Raw genomic sequence first — 22639 nt, forward strand, 5'->3', positions numbered from 1 at the left:
GATAACTCGTAAACGCGCAATATGTGGTGGAGAAATCGGAGCATATGTTGCCAGCTTGCTATCAGAAGGGAAGCGTAGAAGTTGGAAATTTCGGCGCTTTCGCTAGGATCGAAGAATGGGTTGCTAAAGTTCCTCCTGGGAATAGTCCGGGAGGTCAAAGATAGTATTAATGAGAGAAATTGTGAGGAATTATGCGTACATGTAACATAGTACGATTATCAATACATATATACTGCTCGTTATTTTAGTGAGATGTCTGATGGATAATTTATTTTATGCGAAACTGATATTTTAGATATGAAATAAAAATATGTGATGAAAAATATTAATTCTTATATATTTCATGTCAAATATCTACTAAAAGTAATATTTTTTATTAAAAAATGTTTAAATTAAAAATATTTTAATTATATATAAAATGTTATTGTTGCATTTTACATTTGGATTTACGTGTCTATTGTACGTTATATTATTTATTTATAATGTAATTATAATATATACTTATAATGCAATTAAGAAAAATTATTTCTTGAAGGATTATTAGAAGATAATTTTTTCTTAAATATCGAACTTAATATTAACATATTATATAGGGTGTGTCATTTTAAGTAATACACTAAAATATCTCAAAAAATATAATGGATATGAAAAAATGTTTCAAACAAAAGTTGCTCAGTTATTAGGAGGAAAGAAAATAACGATCTTGGTTGACCTTGATGAGATATCCTTAAGGCCACATCGATTTTTTTAAATAGCACACCCTATTTTTTATTCCAGAATCTAATAGCTAGTATCAAAAGATTCTCAAAATACTATAATAAATAAAGTTATTTTTTATTAAGTACTTTTTGAGTTATAAAACTTGAAAGTTACAGTACCGCCGACATTAGCATTACGCGATCGATAGCTAAAACCTCTTAAATGTTGCTCAGGATCATGTTCTGGATAACATTCGTTAAGATTAAAGTCATTAGAAATTGTTTCTCTTATTTTCATTTTTAAATAAAAATGAATTTTCAATAAATAAAAATAAGAGAAACAATCTCCAATAACCTTGATCTTAACAAATGTTTAGATAGCTGTTAGATAGTTATTAGATTCTGGAATAAAAAATAGGATATACTATTTTAAAAAATCGATGTAACCTTGACCTAGCCTTAAGGATATCTTATTAAGGTCAACCAAGGTTATCATTTTCTTTCCCCCTAGTAACTGAGCAACTTTTGTCTAAAATATTTTTCCGTATTTATTATATTTTTCGAGATATTTTAGTGTATCACTATTATTAAATCGAACAAGCAAAAATGACTCAGCCTGTATAATTGTACAGGAAAAAATATTTTTGCAGAAATATCCGTATTTAGTTAGATATAGATCTGAAAATAATTTTGGATTAAATCATTAAAATAATTATGTAGAATGCTTAACGAATGATAACGTAACAATGCTGCAAAAAGTTTTAACATTCTAGCAACTAGTTTGAGGGCATTCTACATGGCATCTAATTATTTTACTCCAAACAAAATTATTTTTAGATCTAGATCTAGGTAAATTATTTATTATTTTAAATACGCCAGCAAAATTTTTCTTTTTGTGTATTAACAGAGAAGCTGCGTTGTAAAATAAAATTAACGTCGCGAGCTTTCGGAAATCAAAGAATAAATTTTTTATTTATTGCAATGAATCATGTCAACTCACCTTGCGCCGAAATAGAGGCTCTTTGTTGGGCGGCGGCGATAGCCATCGCATTAAGACCGCTACTTCCAGGGACTGCGTAAACGTCGTAGGCGGACGCTCGTCTTGGTAATTGGACCGGAAGTCCTAGGCCGGTGTCAGGATGCGTGGGCTGTGCTCCACCGGCGACCATCGTAGCCGCTGTTTTGATTTCATCATCGTACGATCTTTGCCGGGTCACGCGAGATTTGCGACGAACTGTACCGCCTCCGCGACGAGCGCGACGTCGACGTTCTTCTTCATCATCCAAATCACCGCCTTCCTGCTCGATCGCTTTATCAAGGAAATTGAAAGATGATGTTAGGAGTTTAACACCCTAAGTAAATTGAAAGATGAAGCGGTTAACGTAATACGAAATTTGAAACTCATTTTGATCTTGAATAACATTTGCTGATTGATATAATAAAAATAATGTGTTTTCGTTATGCAATTGTAAAGTATTCAATTATAATAACAAATATAAAAAACAATTTTTATATATTTAAAACAATTATAATAACAAATATATAAAATCATTTTTATATATCTAAAACAATTTTGCATTTCCGCGAAAATATTTATTTATTTTTATAAATATAAGTAATTATATTTTGTCTTGAGAATATATGTAATTAAAAATTTAAAACGTTTGAAGTTTAAAAAATATCTATAAAAATAATATATAAAAGTATAAGTCTAATTTTACAATACATTTACCCTTTGTAGAGGAACGTGCCTATTTGGGCATCCCTTTTATTCTGTAAACTGCTTGCTCGATTTAATAATTACCTTATATAATAATTTATTTGAATTTGAGGTCAAAAATATATAATTTAAAATGGTGATAATATATGGCATATATAGAATTTTAAAATATCTTATTATCATAAAATTCGATTTTAGGAAATTTTTAATTTCAAACATATCAGGTTTTCAGTTTCGTTTTATTCATTAGAGTTACAAATAGTTGATATTGAAATCATTTCAAACTGACTTTCAATTCTGATTTAACTCTGTGACATTAGAGCCTCCTTTATTGGAAGGTACGCTTTTGAAATGTAATATTTTCAGGTTACATTCCAATGTAGCGTTATCAAGAATCTCCCAAAACCGAGTTTCACTGTAATCAGATTATTTTTTGAAATTTGAATTTTAGAATTCTGAGAATCGAATTCAGCGATCCCAAAAATATTTAGAAAACGTAATTTTTTTTTTAAGTATTTTTGTAAAAAAGTTTTCATCCTCAAAAAGTTAATAGCAAGGATGCAAGTACTTGTAATGCTGTTACTTTGTTATAATAATGATTCGATAATGACGTTGCGAATTTTTTATGATGGTAACACCAGAATTGGAAAAGTTAATCGTTATCTGCAATGAGTTACTTTTACGTAAATAACGCGTAATGGTGACAAATTATTTTTCAAAATAACTTTTCCAATCTTATAGCATTTAGTTAATTATCGTTATAATCATTAAAAAATGTCACTATCAAATTGTTATTAATATAAAAAGTAACGACACTATATTTGCCATCCTTATGATTAACAATATCTAATAATATCATATTATAAAAAAATTCATTTTATAAAAAAAACGAGCCATATACTTTCTTATTTGTTCGATTGTATCGTAACATGCGACCACTACTACAAATTTAACATCTGTAGTATAAAGGAGTAACAGATATCTCGCATGAAACGAGTAAAATGATCCTTACCGCCCGTTTGAGCCGGCATGGCTCTCTGAGGGCTGGTTGCTCTCCCTCTATCAGAGGCTTGATGACGATCGGGCGAGCCACCCCTCGACTTGCTTTTCCGGTCCAGATCGCGCTCCCATCTGAGGTCCTCTCTCTGACGTTCTCCTGCAACCTTTCGAAACTACAACATTACGATACAGAGATTAGGGCTCGATGCGGGAAACGTCACCACATGTAGGCCGTGAGTAAGGGCGGGGTGGAAAGTCCAAGCATCCCCAACAACACGGCAAGGGCGGGGTGTGCATGTATAAGATTAGGCAGCACAGATTGACACCTAGAAGCTAACAGTTATATCAACGCACAGAGATCAACTATGACTCTGGGGTTTATGATTGTACGAATGATTGAAGTTGTGCAGTTGTATTTATTATTTATACGAAAAAAAAAAAACGATTTTACTAGTATTTAAAAGTTTAGCTAGATATAGATCTGAAAATTTTGTTAGACCATTAAAATTTTTTGATAAATATTTATATAGAAAATATTTGGATAAATATTTATATAGAAAATATTTAAATAACAAAATATTTATGTTGAAAATTCAACCATGGTGTGCAATGCTACAAAAAGTTTTGATACTTTAGCAACCAACTTGAGTGTCCTACATAATTATTTTGATAATTGAACAAAATTATTGTTTGATCTGTATTTAATTTAAAATTTTAAATACTTCAATAAAATCATTATTTTCATGTGCAGATTTGAAAAGAAACTAACTTTCTATGGCAGATCAATACGCCGTGGTCAAATATTATCTATGAGAACACTATAAAACTTGTATCTATTTCTACCTTATTTTAATATCAGGAATGTATATATATTAGGAAATAAAAAGATTGAGAATTGTTGAACGATCAAATTGCGCGTTAAATTATCTAATGCGCGAGTTTCTGATTATCTTTAGACTCAAGAGCTGTGTGAGAGGATAGTAAATTATGTCTGTAAATGAAACGAGTGATTGCGCTCTAATGTGAATCAATTTCATGAATTTAAAATAACTCACTTCACCGGCAAATTGCAACAAAGACATTTCTCTCGACGCTCGAAAGCTCTGAAGTTGGTGCACTGCCCTTTGATAATGAAAATTAATATCGCCCCCGACACGCCTGCGGATAACAAGAAAGAAGACCACGGAAACACGGCTGAGAGTTCGCGATAATAATGAAATGGCTACATCCGAAAATTAACTTCGTCCCGGTTTCGTCACGCGATCCTGTCGCGCGGCATAATTACACGTCGGCAACAATTAAATCGAGGTGAGGTATGGCCGTTGACCAAGTTCGAGAAGGTTTCAGCGTTAAGGCTCCATTAGGGTCGGGGCAACGAACGGGGTGCAATGCCGGGCACGTCTTTCTCGCTCATCGCTGCTACTCACCGGGTAGATGTGCCAGCTCGATTCCGCTTTCGAGCACCTGTCGCGCACATAAATATTCATGGTGATGCAGCGCGCGGGCGTGCCAAAACGTTATTTTAACGCGATGACGACGAGGGTGTGGCGCGAAGATGTCGTTCCTCTCTCGCGATAATTTTCTCTCGATGAAACCACGTTACAGCTATATTCCGTAGCGGCACGATCTATTCGCAAAAAATCTAGGTCGCCATTTGCATCACGGTGTAATACACTGACAGTATACGCTGATGATTTTCGAAGTGCACAAGGCGCGCGTGACACGGGGATAGCAGATACTCTGCATGTTGCGCATCACTCAGAATGCTCAGCCGGTCGTAAATTATCCAATAGGCGTAGCCGGAACGTTTAAGTGCATGTAACTCAGAAAGCTAGTACCGTGATGTAGGACATCCAGGTAATATAAACAGAAGTGCCAAATGCAATTTTAATCCGAACGCAGACGTATTTGTATTCATAGTCGCCTGAGACGGTTAAAAATCATTTTGCAACTTTTAAATCGCTGTAAATAATTTAAGTAAAATTCGACCATAAGGTTGTATCGATTGTGTCGACATTCCAATTTAAATGGCTTGAAATGATTTCAAATAATTCTTGCGAAATTAATAAAGTTGGAACAATAACATAAATTTGGAATAAAATAATATACAAGTAGAATTAATTTGGATTTTGTTTCTTCGTATTTTTCTCCCAAAAATTCTTTTTGTACGCCTTTTTATACTCCTAAAAAAATTTTCAGTGGAAAAAACCTCCATTAAATCTAGAGGAAAATTCTCTAACTTGGCATCAATGTTAGTAATTATTTTTCGCCTTAAAACGCTGCGATCATATTTCCACAATTCCGCGATATTGCAGTCATTCCATTCCATCCATCATACGGCCGTTTTAGCTCACGAGAAACCGGCAGTCGTGACGTGCGAATAGCAACAAAGTGGATTGAATCTCGAGATGGAAAAAGCGCCAATGACAATTACTACGAGCAAGATAAACGTACTAGGCGTCCTTCACTAAGCGAGGCGTATCGTGAGAGACTGACGCGCGAGAGCGAGCGATAAACTCCGGAATTAGCGTTTGCTGTCGTAAATACGAGATATCTCCTCTTGGTTTGTCTACGCCTACGTATGTGCGTAAATGCTGTAGGACGTATTTCATTACGTCATGACAAGTTTCGATGAAGCGACGGATTTACGATCTGGAATCCGCCCTTTCTTTTGTGTCGAATCATTGTGTCATTAGACAAACAATGGCGCTGACACATTTTGGTTGTCCAGAGAAATTATTCTATGAAAAAAGATTTAATAGCAATTTATTATTGTTTGATGTACATCCTAATGAAAGGAAAATGAGAAGTACAGAAATTATAAATTATTTCTGAATAATAGTGAAAATGTTTACATTGAATGAGCTATATAAATAGTGAAAATATTTTAATTTTATTTTACTATCTAAACAATTCTTTTGTAAATGCAATAATCAATTATGAAAACAAAACTACATGTTATATACAAAATATATCTCACTGATTGAATTTGTTAAGCAAAAATTGAAAGTTGAAAACGAGAGGGAAAAAAATAAACATGGAATATAAATTCAATGCAAGAAAGGCAGTTTTTGTAATTAAAGTTACGATTTTTTTATGAACCTATGATTTTTTTGTACTTTTTTTTTATGGTAAAACAATCATGTGCAATATGCAACCGTAAAGATTTTCGAATCTGCTATTTTTGTCCCTTTATTTCTATCTATGCGCAAAAACGCGCTCTCCTTCATTTCAATTTCACTCCACTTTCTTTCGTTTCCGCAGCCGTTTCCGCCCGCGCGCGCACGGATCCGATTATTCTGCCAAGCGACAAAAACGACTGTCGATAAATTCTCGAGGTGAGACGTCTACCGGTGCTACGAAGTTGTCGGCTAGTACAATGTAAGTTTTAGCCTTAGAGAGCTGTGTGGCAATCAATAAGCGAAGCTTCGATAAATTCAAGAGTATTGATTCGCGTAAATGTCACATCTTGTAAACGCGACGTAAATCACAGAGCATGGAATGTGGGGCAATATAGTGATAAAGAAACACCGAAGGAATTTCACCTACACTATTGATAACAAGTATCAGTATTCTATCAATGTAGATTAACTTTAATCTCGGTTTAATTTACTTTTTATCTTTATTTAATTCTTAGAATAAGGAAAAGATAAAGAGTAAGCTAAACCGAGATTAAAGTTAATCTATTTTGGTAGAAATGGACATAAGCATGTTATAAGACTTGTTTTTCTTTCATAGTTAAAATTATCTGTTGACTAGATTGTTTCTCTGTCTTGCAACTTAGAAACAGCTTGATAATGGCTCTTCAGATCATATCCCAGGATCGTAAAATGCCTGTACGGCCTTTACGATGCATTTTCGTTTGGGTTCTCGAAGTCTACGATTGCTACGAGGCCGCACGTAATTATGCGCTTGATAATTGTCTGTCTGAGTGTCGAGTAATGAGAGAAGTCTAGTTGCATACACGTGCAACATACTCATTGGTGTGTACTCGTTTCCGATATACGCGCGTGCGTATCTGTGGGTGCTCCGTTTGTGTGACAAGTGCACGATATTCGCGCAATGAGATCTCGTGGAGAGTAGTCGAGCTCCGCGTCGAGTCCGACACCAACGGTAGCATACCTCGTTAAAGCCGCACGTGACGAGGACGGTCGTCGATATGATCGTCCGAACAATTTACGACCTCTCGTAAATTACCGTAAATTAGTCGAACATAAAGGGCATAATGAGTGAAACGGTTGATTCAGGTATCTAAAGTTATTGCAATAGATATTGCTGCGAGTAATATTATTTTTACTTTTACAAGAAAAAAGAGTACAAAAGTTTTACAAAATTTATTAAAGACCATGTATCGCGTAAAAAATTGTTTTCTTTTTATATTAATGATTTACTGAATACTTTAATATTTTGAATAATGACTTTATTAAAGAAAGTTATGACAAAATAGGATTCAAGGATGACGGGTTTTCTACGCAATTTTTATATAGAATAATAATTGCGCTGAGATTGATATTATAATAATACAAATCACGTTATATAATCTGCAATGTTTTGAAAACATACGAAAAGAATACAATTTAAAAACAGTACTTATGATTGAAAAAGCGACTTTTGTGTTCTTACAATCGCTGACTGCAATCGGAATGGAATAATTCGAAATCTCTTTCAACGCGCGATCTGCACTTTGTTGCATAATGCAGGTGATATGCAAGAATCTCGGTGAATAGTATGGTGTATGCATTTAAGATAACAGCAAAGTGTAGCTTAAAGCGTTCAAGCGGACATTCAAAGCATATACGTTGATTCCTTTGGCAGCGGTAATTCAGCAACCCTAATTTCAAACATGGCTGCACGAATATTCTCGCGTATAATAGTATAATAGTATATCTCTTAGGATGTTGAATTATGCACTTCGCTAGGAAAAGGGAATCTCGTGCGGTAGAAAATTGGTGAATAACATCGAAAGCCAGTCATTTAATACGGTGCGCACGTAAAGCGTGGCCCTTATTTTCCATAATTCTGAAAATTTTATCTTCGTTTTTTAATAGCAAAAAAAAATTTTATTCCGTTAATATTAATTTTTTGTGAAGATGATTAGTTCTCTGAAAAATTTATACATACACGCAAAATATATATTTTTATATATTTACACAACATATATGCATATCTAATATTAAGAAAGATAATTTCTGATTTAAAGAAAAGTTACACTTTGATCGTAAAACATAAAAGACTATAGAATGTAATCACTCCATCCATATAATTTTATTCGACAAAGTATTATTTTTCCTATTTGTTATCTAATATTTCAGAGATTAAAACTGTGCTGTGGGAGGAATAGTTATATGCATCTATTCGTATTGAGCTAAAGCGATCAGAAAGATTGGGTCATTACGAAGCAGTTATGCTATCTACATTATTCTCGGTTAATCGTTCAACTCAGGGAAGCATATATCATCGTAAATCGAGTTTTTACTTACCTTCTCTAATTCCTTGAGACTAGCTGGCGAAACGTCGGAGTGCCTTCGAATTTCCGGACTTCTCGGTGGAGCCAATCCACTTCCTAGTGTCCCTATCTGACTTCCGGTAGGACCGAGTCGGGCGTCACTGTGTCTCCTGTGAAGAGCCTCCAAGCACGGCACATCTAGCATCGAATCTGTGGATTCTTGTGTCACTATCGGTTGGTCCCTCGAGGCGATCTTTCGACGGCAAACGCTACATGTCCAGGAAGACTATAACATTTCCAGACAAAAAAAAAGTCAACGCTTGTCCATGCTGTTTATTGGCGATTTGCATTTAATATTGATAATACAATGCTCCCTAATTATGTTTAGTTTTAAAGACTAAACTATTATTTTGTGTTTGATTGGATTATTTAATAGCTATATATTCAAATTTACAATAAAATTAAACTAATGATGGAATTCGATCACACACAAATTAAAGTGAGTATAATATAGAAACATGGATGAAAGAAAGTACAAACATTTAATTTATCCCAATTTAAAAAATCATATTAATCCGCAATTTCTAAAACGTTTTATTACAAATCTGAAAAGCGTATGTGCAATTTTCCATTTTATAGAATGTTACGCATTATTTTTACTTCGACAAACGTCAATACGAATGCAGCAAACATACAAATATTATTAACTTAACTTTTGTAAATGTTACTGGTTACTGTGTAAATTTAATGTATAATATTTTGTATTAAGCTCGTATTAAGCTTGATTTATTTTTTATTTTATTTATAATATGCAAGTTAATGATGGAATTTGAAAGCGAAGCATTTTCTCTTTTCATATATACTATCACCACGGGGCGTCAAAAATAGCGAATAAAGCGCAAATGCAAATCTCGAAATTTACTAAATGCGCGCATTTCCATTCGTATTCACACGTACACCTGATTTTTCTATACAATATTCCGTTTGGTCAAATGTAGAAGAGAATGTATATTTTAATGAATTTAGGTTACCACGGAAATATCTCGTGTGCTAGAAACGAATAGAAATGCGGAATGAATAGATTCAGAATGATTACGCACATTCTACCGAATTTGGGTTGCCCGCAGGAATGTCGTGCAAGGGCATGCCAACCATTATAATCCAGCGCGAGATTAAATCTCATGCGATCGGCTGCGCGCATTTACCGAATTTATCAATTACGTGTGTAATTAGAATTAACGCCCGATCGACATCATGCATGCGTATCAACGAGTGAAGGGCAAACAAAATCGCCATTAAACCAATTAATCTTTGGTGTGATTAAACACGGAGTGAATTCATGCGAGTCACGAATAAATTTCCGTTAGATCCTCACGTTTATGATAGTATAGTACGGAAGTTTAAAGAGTTTAGAGTCATAAAGATACCGATCGCTTTTTGCTTTCTTTCTCGTGGATTTAATTATTGACATTATCTAGGCGAAAAGTATACTTAATTGTCTTAGGTATTTTGAATAACTTTGAATAGTTAAAGAATGAAAGCTCTAATATTTTCTTCTTACAGTAATTTTCTACGGGCGTTTTATTGCCTATATGGGAACGACAGGCAAAGATTCTCTCTTAATGATAAAATCAAGAGAGATAGCGAAAATGAAAGTAAGCAACAAAGCTGCATGTGCTCGAGTTGATGTTAATCTTGGCATTATAGGACTTCCGTTAGTTCTTGCTATCGTGAATTTTCGACTTTTCTTGTCACTATCTATCGGCAATTAACTGTCTCTTTTACGTTCACGCTTCAAATATAAATAATCCTCGTTTTTAGAATATTTCTGCAAATTCTTTTATGAAATGAACACACATTTTTTATTTTTAAAGCATTTCTATTTTTCCATTTTTTTATTTATATTTTTTCATTTCTTTTTTTTGTTTCACATTTCCTAATATATTTTTATTTTAATTTAATTTTCTTATTTCTATACGATATTTTATTTCCTGCCTCGAGTATAGATAACACACGCAATGTAAAACGATTAATGTGGCTTTATATTTACATAAAATGTAAATTACACAAAACGTTTATAAATATATTTATTTTGTTACACAAAATATGACAAGTTAACTAAATACACACACACAAACACGCACACACACTTTATTACTTATTAATAACTAATAAAATAAACTGGTTTTTTGACAATGAAAAGGAAAATCAAATAAAAATCGCAAGCGACATTATCATTAAAATGAACTGTCAAAAAAAACAGCCAATTATTCCAATTATTTATAATACGATACGAAATTATTTATATACGAATAAATTAAAAAAATAAATATTTAAGGAAAGCAACGGTAAAATGTCACGCTTAATTACAATGTTATCCTTAAAATTATAATAGATTTCCACAAGCCTTCGTTTTTCTTTCTGTCTTCAAACATTTTCATGTTTTTCTTTCGTCTGTTTCATCTTTTTCGGCAATTAATTTGCATCTGGACGCCACCCAATTTCGTTTTATGGTAATATTTACCAGCGCAAAACAATGAATAAGCCGATTAATTAAAAATGGAAACATGTAAAAACACACACTTACCAGATCGTCGGAATTCGTTGTCGTCGAATACGAGGCGCAGTCCTCGCAGACTTTATGTTGACACTCGCAACAAATTCGCGAGACTTCCTCGGGGCTGAACGACTTCCGGCATATCCTGCAGTCGTCCCCGCTGCTTATCTTGCCGCCCGCTTCTGATTTTCTGGAACATCGAACCCGATAAATTTTATTAGACGTCCTTATTCACTACGACAATCTTTCCGAATGTGTTCTCTATTATCAAAATTATTGTCAAACATCCATTATTCAATTGTCGAGATAAATAGTATCAAAAAATAATTAATTACATATACATCTTCGGTAATGTTATATATAAAGCATACTTTTTAACAATGGAGAATAAAGGATTGTGATAATAATTATTTTTATGATTAACTACATATAAAAATATTGAAATATTTTATTCGATTAGGAAAGAATATTCTTTTTGTATACATTTGAGTAATTTGCGTTTGCATAATATAAAAAGAAAGTTTATTTAAGAAAGAAAATTTATCATTGAATTAATGATTTTTTTATTACACAAAAATAAGAATAAAATTGAAACTTTTTACACACAATAATTGCAACATATTTTAAAAGCATTACGATGTAACAAATTATTAATAATCTTTTTCTTATTGCACATACGTGCACTAAGAAAAATGTCTAGTTGAAAATGTGTGGACGAACCAGAAGATGCTGATTATATTAATTAGAATTCCGGTTATTTTAACTAGAATTTAATATATTTAACCAGAAAATTCTGATTTGTATATTTTAACCAGAATTCCAATTATTCAACCAGACATTTTTCTCAGTGTTTCTGTTTCTTTAAAAAAATTTTACGTATTTTCTAAGACTGTAAAAATAAATTTAAATTGTAAAACAATCATTGTTAGAAAACCACTAGTTATTAAATTTGATGTAGCTATGTTCATTCGTAAAACAGCATGTTCGTTATTTAAACAAGCTAGGTTATTTAGCTGATCAACGAGAAATCAATCTATGGTCCTTAATGGACATGTCGTATTAAATATCGCTCAGCTGGATGCACAAGCAAACTGAGTCGAGCAAACGATGGAAATAAGGGTGGGTCGCGCTTGTTTAAATTGACAGTGAACTTCATGGATCGTCTTCTGTACGGATAATATCCTCCGCAGTGCGTCTCGCCGACGAGTAAATCTTTACTCGTACGAGACGGTGTAGCGCGAGAATTAATAGCTACGGGCTATTATCTAGAAATGTTTTTGATTAAATTGTAACCTGCGAAATAACGGCTAAAACTTTTTATGTGAACATTGGGACTGTTGAAGTTTATTAGAGAATGTCGTCATTATTACAATAAAAGAATAGTTATTATAATTAATGAGATATTAATATAATATTATAAATGTGAAAAAGAAAAGAAAATATTAAATAAATTATAAAAACAAATTTAAGATATAAATTTTAACAGTTTTGAAGTATAAATATTCTTATAAGCAATATATAATTTTATAAAATTAAAAAGTTACATTTTTAAATTACAGAATTTATAGAGTCTCTTGCAATTGAATGTAACTAAATTTTGATAGTTACATATTTAAAAAAAAATTTTTTTGTAGTTATTGGACAAAAGTTTTTAACATAAGATTAATATAGTACAGTTGCAAATTACTTTTGCCAAGGATTAATTATTTTCAAAAGTAATAATTTGAATAGAAATAGAGTGTAGTTTGGCAGTATAACCTTTGGGAAATAAAAACTTTTATATGAAAAATCACAAAAATATCGGAATTTCTGTTAACTAAAAATTGTTCGTTTTTTTTTCATTATTGCACTGAGAGAAAGAAATTTTGTTAATTTAACAAGCCACCAGTACTTTTAACTGATGATCGGTAAATATGTGACTACAAATTTTGTTGTTGTAATTGCTGTTAGTCTGCTATACCAACCAATTATTAGTAACAGAAGCAAACTGTATAGAATCTAATCAATCTTTTGGACTTTAGGTTCGTTTACATAGAATTCGTAGATGATCGTAGAGTCTTAAGTCTTAGAAAACCGACCAAGCACAGTCAAATATAAGGAGAATATACTTGACTTGAGAATTGATCAATTTCTTATGATTTGAGACCCTGCAACCGTCTATGATTTTTATATATATATATATATATATATATATATATATATATATATAATATATGTGAGCCTCTTATTTGCTAGCGATACTATTGATTATTTGTTACATTGACAAATTAATTTATAAATCGTAACAAATCGATTGTTTTTTTAATAAATATCACATTCGCTTTCACTTGATTTGTTTCTGTAACAAAATCATTTCTCTCAGTGTGTTATTCGCAAAATTGTATTCACAATTAAGTTGATATTATTTAAGTTTGTTGATGTCAATGATAAGTGTATACTTCGATATATGCAAAAGTGATTAAATTCAAGTTCGAGATACTCAAATTTAATGAGACATTCGCGGAAATTTTAAATAAATTATTGAATGCAACGATTTTATGTATGTATATGATACAGTAATACTGTATTTAAACTATTGATAATTAATTTTGGTAATGTAATATTCAAATCACGTGATACACATATGATATGATAATATCATTTCCGATATGAAATATCTACTAAAAAAATTGATCGAAATTAAACAAAGCGAAGAAATCTTGTATAATTTGTACAGTTGCAATGAATCAAATAACACGTAAATTAATATTTTGGGGAGCATAGTAATATAATAATTGACATGTTATTGTAATAATAATTATAAATTGTGATAATGTTATATACAGTATTAAAAGTGATAATATTATAAGATATATATATATATATATATATATATAATATATAATATATGAAAATATATATTGTTTAGGTTTGAAATTTCTGATAAGAAAAATAGAGCTATAAATATTATAAATATTACAATAGTGTGTCTAACGCTGTTAAGATCAATATAAATTAACAAAGTTCAAAAGCATAATTCAAAAATGTTTTTACATAATGAATATTGTCGACTTATACTGGCATGCATAATATTTTCACGAGTTTTTAAAAAAATATAAGTTAATTATTATTTGTTTTAATCTTTAGAGGACGGGAATCTATTTTTTTAATTTTATTTCTTTTCCTTGAGTAAAATTCGTTATAATTTATTTTATTGTATTCATTGTCTCAAAATGTGATACTATTTTAGCACCACTATAATAACTTCCTGCAAAGATTAATTTTGTTATAAGCAATATGTTAGAAGTTTTATTCAATGCAAATTCATACAAAATGTGTAATGCATATTTTGTATGAATTTACATTTCATTAGAAACTTACGGTTTCAAAGACTCAATTGTTGAGGAATCCTCTTTGGGCTGAATGTCGTCCACCGGTGTGACCTTGGCCGGTTTCGTCACTGAAAAGAGAAAAGAATCTCTTTTGCAATCACTTTATGAAGAGATAGTCCTATCTATGAGCTCTTTTACAAGCTATATCCTTTAGGATCCCTCGCAATTGACGAATCGATTGCCACAGATGCTTTTCCACTCTTCTGTCATCTCTACAGGGTTTGGAAGAATATCTCTGAGAGGATTCGTTAAGTATTATTCAGTCTCGTTTTCCTTTTAGTAGGGAAGGATGCCACGACGATTTTATCTTGCACGATTTGTCGAAAAGCTTTCTAATCGAGCGGCGGTGTTATCGCGAATCTTTGTTGGAAAACGACTGCGCGCGATTTCGAGGATCAACTGTTATCGGCAGAAATGAGTTTCCGATGTATTTCGCCGAAAGAAAAGAAAAAAAGAAAAAAAAGGAAGAAGATACTTTAATCGCCTCCCAAACTACGGTTATATAAGAAATGATAGGAATTGAATAGAATTGCATTTAATTTCATTCACAATAAAAGTAAATATCGTTTTTGTATTCCTGTAATAATATACTGTTCGTTTGCATCATTTACTTTATACTATTCATTGTCGTTTTGAGTTTGTCAAAGAAAGATAACTGAGAAACTATTGTTGCTAATTGTAGAAAAGTATTTCTTAGCATAAGATATTACATTATATTGTGAAGCAATGCTTTTGCAGCTCCTCAATTAACCCAAATACTCTCGTAAGTAATCAAATAATCCATGATTTTTCTTCTGTCGCAAGCAACATTACAGTATGAATTAACAGAATGAAAAAGATTACTGTGCCGTAAGTTAAGAAAAAGAAATGAATTTTCTCGTGGACTTTTTCCTTGCACTGTTGTGGTTTTTTCATTATTCAAGAAACTTTTTTTAAGGATTACAAATTAGAAAAAAATACAAAGAAAAATTTTTATTTTTTTAAAGAATATTTTTTTAAAGTTTTACTTTATTCTTCAAACAATAAAAATTAAGATATTTATAATAATTCAACTATTTGTATATAAAAACTGTGTGGTTCTTTCACATTTAATCAGTATCTGCAAGAACTTAAATTAGAGAAAGACATAAAGAAAAATTCATATTTTTTAAAGACTTATTTTATTCTATAAATGGTTGATAAAATATAGAAATTAAAATATTATACATATTATATAATAGTTTAGCTGCTTTTATATAAAAAATATTTATTCGTCTCTACATTCAATTTATATTTATAAGAATTATAGAAAATAACAAAAAAGATTATCTCTATAAAAATTCTCTGTTAATTTAAATTTTATTATTCTTTTGAAACATCTTTTTTATTGACACAGAAAAATGTTGCGAGATTCAAAGCTGAAAAAGTATTCTTTAAGAGCTAAATATCTCGACACTGAGGTTCGAAGGTAAAAACGGGATGCATCGCTTTGTAATTAATGCAATTATTCACTGAAGTGATGTACGACAGTATAACTTTTTGCGAGATAAATTTCAGCGTAATTTCGTAGAGACAAGAAACGAAGAGATCGTTTTCCTGCGGCGATGCGAAAAAATCAGAATCGTGCACGAACGCATGGTCAAATTGGATTGCCTGTGGCTCCAATTAAACTTTTAGAAAAACTGACTAGATGCTCATGATCTACCGCATATCACCTTTCTCGTCGCGGAAATTAAGCGTCAGATCGAATCTTACGTGAGTTATGACTCGATTTGGAAAATATGCTATACGTAGAACGTTGCTCCGCCATTAAACCATCAATTCTCACTTGCGAATGACGAAAATTACCTTTCTCCGTCTAATCTCTTATTAATACAATTAGTCATTTACACAACATTTATCATATTAAAATGATTATTTCTTTTATTAATCGCGACATATTAGGAATACAGATTAAATCAGAAAATGTAACAATACAACTTTCAATTATTTATGAAATATATTGTAGAACATTCTGTTTAGGATTTTACTTTAGATTTTTATTACAGATTTCTAGATAAATGTGAGATTAATTTTTCATAAATGAAATTTCATAAACAATATTTTTATAAATATATGTATATAAAGAAGTTTCTTGATATTAAACAACATAAATTAAATTTTTAATAAAATAGTTTTTTTTTAAATTAACTGAACCAAAATTTTGTTACATTTATTGTTTGTATAGATACTTAAAAACTTAATTCGCAGAATAATTAATGTTAACACGTTTAATATAATTTAATTATTTAAATATATATATATACGTATAATAATTATGTACAATATTTAATATTTATTATTATTAAAATAGTTAATATTTAATTTCATATATTAAACACTTATTATTAAATTATTCTAAGAATTTGTTAAACATAAAAATCTATTTTATTTTAGTATGATATATTTATAGATACATTAATAAAGTGATATAATTGGAAAACGATGAAATACCGTACGCTATTATAATTAAATGTTAAACCATCCACAATAATTAATAATAATTTCATTCGATGCATACACGCTTGTAGAAAAATCAAATTACGGATGTTATCCAATAAGCCAGTATATTGATTGTTACGAAAACGAATGTTAACGTAGTGAATTGATTTTATTAATGAAATTAACTTCTTTCTCGCGCTAGCATCTTGCCACGATGTATTTCTAGAAAAACAGTCGGAAATCGCATTTGCGTTTCTGTTGATGTTAACAGAACGGATTATCACTGTACGACGAATGCAGCAAAAGAAATTCTCTTTGAACGACGTGTAAGAAATGTCAAGATTTTCTCTCTTGTAGCGATTACTTCGTTATCGTTGGTGATTCAATGTGAGTCACGTAAGAGTTCTGGCTATTCGTGCTTTGACGCAATCGTTATCTAGCTAATTGCTCGAAAAATTATTGGGAAAATGTTCTGAAGGATAAAAGTCCTTGAAGGATAAAAGTGATTATTACAACTTCGTTTTTACCTCACGTTAATTCTAAAGTTTACAGAATATATAGTCAAGAAATAAAAAAATGATAAATTTTAATTAAACTTAATATTATCACTCATAGTTATTAAGTGAAATTTTTAAAATCGGGAAAAATCAGGGAAATTGAAATTGGTCATGGAAACCGGGAAAAAAATCAGGAGAAAATGTAAAAAAAGTCTGGAATTTTGAAATTTGCTCATAATTCCCTGAAACTGCTTCTACTTCAAATAATTGTTATAATTTTTTAAATATTATATCTGATGTTTTAGTAAAATATGTTTAAAACTTGTGTACTTTAAACGATTTTCATAAAATAATTAAAATTTTTTTTTCAGTATTTTTATTTGATCCCTCTTTTTCGTAACTACATTCTTTTTTTCCAAAACTAATTTATTTTTGCTGGCTTGAATTTACACCCAAAATTGTATTATGCTACTAAGCTTTTTTTGCATTTTTAATATTAGGTGTTGGAATTAATTCGTAGCGTTTTACAAGAGATGGGAAGTACTTTCATTAATGTATTTTTTAATGCTCATGTGAAATAAATAACATTCTTTCATTAAAAAACGCTACGAATTAATTCCAACACCTAATAATATAGGCTAGCTTTCCTACAATTCATGAGTCTAAATGTTAGTAAAATTTACATATTTTATATTACTCATGGAAAATTTTCTATTTTCATCTGAAAAATCTGGAAGAATCAGGGAATTTTAAAATTCATTTTCTGTGGCAATCCTGAAAATAATAGATCTGGCACAGTATTGTTTAAAATTGGTTTACCGTTTAAAAATATCTCTCTTGGAAATACTCTCTTGGAATATATGCTATTAATTTGTTTTTGTTTAATGTGAAATAGCTTAAACATATTATTCGTTTCAAAACCTCTAGATCTCTAAAGAACAGATTATATGAAGACAATACTTCCTTTTCTCGAAATCGTGTTTAACCAAGGACGAAAATGCTTTCTATATTGCTTGTACTTAATGTTTTGAAAATTGTATATCTCGCCTAGCTCGATTGGTGCTGTACATGACGCGTTACCAGTTCTTCCAAGGCTCTTAAATAACTATAGAAAAGACAAGAGGTTTTCCTTTTGATGGAAAGCTCAACCGCTGCGTCTCTTCGAGTTTCTAGTAGAGGCAACTCGAACTTCCTCTCGGCTTCGAGTTTTCGGAAATGCGATGGCCTGTTACAAATACGCGAGATTTAACTTCCCAAGAGTTGTATAACAAGAGGTCGACCTCGAGCAACTCCATTATCATTCTACATCAATTTGAATGGGTCATTCTGAATAGAAAGAGAAGACATTCGAAATAATTTTTTAATCTTAAAACAGTTTAAAACAGAAAACAAAAAAAATTGATAAATTTATTACTAAAAGAAAATTCTATCGAAATAAGACACATGTAACACGGTTATTTTACGGTATTGAATAATTTTCAAAAATTAATTAATAGAATGAGTGAAAAATGTGAATTTTTTCAAAGATTTCTTTTCGTTTGATTTACTTATATAGGAAGCATTTTTTTCATTTAGAGAAACTTTTTGTTGTATAAATTCTTTCGTTACTTCTACGTTATTGGAAGTTATTAATATGTGCTTTATATATCTACAAATCTTCCTGTAATAATAGCACTTTACAATCGCGAAATATGGATGCTTTCCAATAAATTGTCATTGCTTTCATTATAATAAGAGCTAAATGCTTTGTAAAATGATAACACGTAATATCGCATAAAATGATAACACGTAATATCAGCAGTTTTTGACATTCCTTAACTAAAATAATCAGATATTTTATGAGTTTAAATGTAGCAAACGCAACGTATGTTTTTTCCGACACATTCTACAAAATCAATATATCTCGCAATATTTATTTTTTTTACGACTAGAGGCATGCTTCTAATATTTTTCCAATAAACGCAGAACTTTTGAACGCAGAAAAAATGTTAAAAAAACATTATTTTATTGAACTAATATTGATCAAAAACTTTAAGGAAGCCTATGAAAACTTAGAAGAAGACGTCATTTCGTTGATTCAGAAACACATACTTTCCGTGAAAAATGTAGGAGAAAATCAGGCTTAAAGAATAACTATAAATGCTTGACTTTTTCAATAACATCAATTTTATTATTACAATACCAAAGAAAAAGTATTTTTATATTTTAAATAATAAAAAAAAAAGTTTGTTAAATATGCATTTTATATTTTTGAAAAATTTAAAGATCTCTCGATCTCGTAATGTTCAATTATACATATTTACCGTTTTTTGCATTTAATATATCTATAATAAATATTATCGAAGCTTTCGATATAACCGCGATATGTACGCGAAAAAATTATTTTCCTATTAATGTAAATCCAAATCCAATTTCGCATGCTCGTACGAAGAGCAATATATTTAGATGCAAAGGGGAGAAATGTATTAATTTCAATACTATTCGGGATCGACTACATATCATTGATCCTCAACCACCATATAACGAATGTTTTTCGTAACATATGTTTTCGCATGGCAATATATCAGTGATATCGATACTATCGCGACCGTTGTAGGTACACTAAAAAATATAACGACGCCCGTAGCTCTTGCAAATATTTGTCAGGTGCGCAGCAGCTTGATTTCCGCGAATTTTCATCGTTCTCTAATAAGCCATATTCGCGTAATTGGACGCGACATATTTTTGATATCACCACTGGTTGCTGCAGGAGGGGTCCGATCGATATCGTCGATTGACATTGCGCCTGATTCAACGCACGATAAACGGACACGTAATTAAAGCCTTCGATCCCCGATGTAACGCTTCCGTAATATTAGAGATAACATAGTGCTGATGACCTATTTATATCGTTTATACCATTCAATGCAATTAATATTAATGTAGTAAATGTAGCAATTATTTGGGCATTGTTGTAAAATTATTCAAAAATGTAGTGTGTTAGAATATTTAATGCGTATAATGCGTATAATCATATAGATAAAATATTATATAATTAGCAAATATTTTCTATTTTATGAAAATTTAGACAAAGTTGTCTTTTTAAGTGGATTATTTAATATATCCGGATTATTTATGACAATGAATTTAGAATTTATCAAAAAATAATGAATTTTTTTACTTGACGTTTTTAATCGTTATATTCATAAAGAAAAACATGTTGATGCATTTTTCAACCTTTATTTGATTAAAACACAAGAATATACGTGTGTGATAACACAGTTTATTCATTCGTTGGGATTTTAATCTACAGTTACCGTTAGACTGACTAATGTTAAGTTTCTTTTTAACAATCATAAAATATAAATCAAGCATATATAGAAGAAAGATAACTATTACATTAAAATGTGAAATTTATGTAACGTAATTATGATATAATTATGATAAATGTCAATATATATATATATATATATATATATATATATATATATATGAAATCTGATAAAACTAAATATGTAAATTTTTAAATAAATATTGAATTAATATTTCCTATTATTTTAAAACACATTTAAAAATAAAGTTTTAATGAAATTATTAAAAAGAAAAAAATAATATATATATAAAAAATAATATATATAATCTGTTCATTTCTCTCAATCATCAAAAAAAAAGTTTGATAGTTTTTTAAATATCTTTTGGAAATGTACATAATAAATTTTTACAAATATTATGACGTTAAACTAAATGGCGAACAAATACCACCATGGCAATACAGAAGTTAATTTAATACAATAGAGAAGAGAGAAAAAGTGCAGATATATTGGAATAATATATTAATATCAAATATAATTATAAACGGTATATATAACTTATTAGTATTTCATTCTAATCAAGGCTCATTGCGTCATCAGTTATTATCGATAATTCCCCAGTGAACAATCACAAGATTGTGTAATTATTAAATCAACAATGTCACACAAAGCAACGAACGTTTTTACATGGAAATTATTTTGTACGATGAATGAATTGTTAAACAGCTTGTATTTCACGTGCGCAATAGGATTGCTTAACTGAAGGATGAAGAGAAATTATCGAATCGTAATGGGGCATGTTACTGCCTGACGGAGGCGCGCTATTGATAGAGTTATTGCTGGTAATTGATCTCCAGGTACAATCACATTGTTAATCATCACTGTAATTAATGGAGCAGTGGATCGGTAGCGAGTTGGCTGGTTGAATGGAATATCATGGAATTAGCAGTCACGGAGTGTATCTTGATGAGACTGACGTTCATCAAGGTGGTAAATTTTGACAATAATTCCTATTTGTGTTTCGCGCAAAAAGATTATTAAATATCATCACATGAGTATTCATGCTGAGGTAAAAAAGACATAAATACCAAATATATCTATAACATATAAAATTAACGTCATGTATTTTATTAATAATCGAAAATATAATCAGTGTGATATGTATTATTTCTTCATTCTAATGTTACTAAAAATTGAAAAGAATTAGAGATTTAGAAATTATTTTAATATGAGATGTTTAAAAAAATCTTTCTGGGTTTATATTGTAGATAGATATTATCTACTTATATGTATAATATGTATTATACTGATTAAAAAAAACAGTGAACATAGATCGAAAGCTCAATCGTTTCTGAGATATAAATATTTTTGTATGTTAACATCATGAATGGCTTACTGACTTACTAATAACTCTACGTGTTACATGCGATGTTTACCTTCATGTTTATAAACCGCGTTCTGAATGTCCTCATTCACTTTTCATACTTCATAATAGAAGATTTCACCGGCAATCAGTTATAACTGTAAACTGTGTAATCGCAGCAAATATTATGTAGATTCACAATCGGTTGATGACAACTGACTGATTACCGGTGAAATCT

The 22639-nt window shown here is 30.5% G+C and overlaps 2 protein-coding genes across 8 annotated transcripts in view; one reads left to right on the plus strand and one right to left on the minus strand.

Annotated features, from left to right (window-relative positions):
* Fife (regulating synaptic membrane exocytosis protein fife) overlaps positions 1 to 22639 on the minus strand; it is a 173474-nt gene that overhangs the window by 89363 nt on the left and 61472 nt on the right. For 5 of the 6 annotated variants that reach the window (XR_015544060.1, XM_011064335.2, XM_087402722.1 and 2 more), the window contains exons 4-8: positions 14781 to 14859; positions 11451 to 11610; positions 8898 to 9149; positions 3431 to 3590; positions 1699 to 2007 (exon numbers count right to left, since the gene is read on the minus strand). Coding sequence is in view for 5 of the 6 variants with exons in the window: in XM_011064335.2 (XP_011062637.2) it covers positions 1699 to 2007; positions 3431 to 3590; positions 8898 to 9149; positions 11451 to 11610; positions 14781 to 14859 (960 nt within the window). In the remaining variant the exon portion in view is untranslated. The remainder of the gene's footprint in view (positions 1 to 1698; positions 2008 to 3430; positions 3591 to 8897; positions 9150 to 11450; positions 11611 to 14780; positions 14860 to 22639) is intronic. The other variant, XM_087402721.1, reaches the window with a different exon arrangement.
* LOC105150938 (Coiled-coil domain containing 56) overlaps positions 1 to 22639 on the plus strand; it is a 162563-nt gene that overhangs the window by 58106 nt on the left and 81818 nt on the right. The window lies entirely within an intron of this gene.

This window comes from Acromyrmex echinatior, chromosome 2 (assembly GCF_024713525.1).
Source record: "Acromyrmex echinatior isolate Ae372 chromosome 2, ASM2471352v2, whole genome shotgun sequence".
Taxonomy (NCBI): domain Eukaryota; kingdom Metazoa; phylum Arthropoda; class Insecta; order Hymenoptera; family Formicidae; genus Acromyrmex; species Acromyrmex echinatior.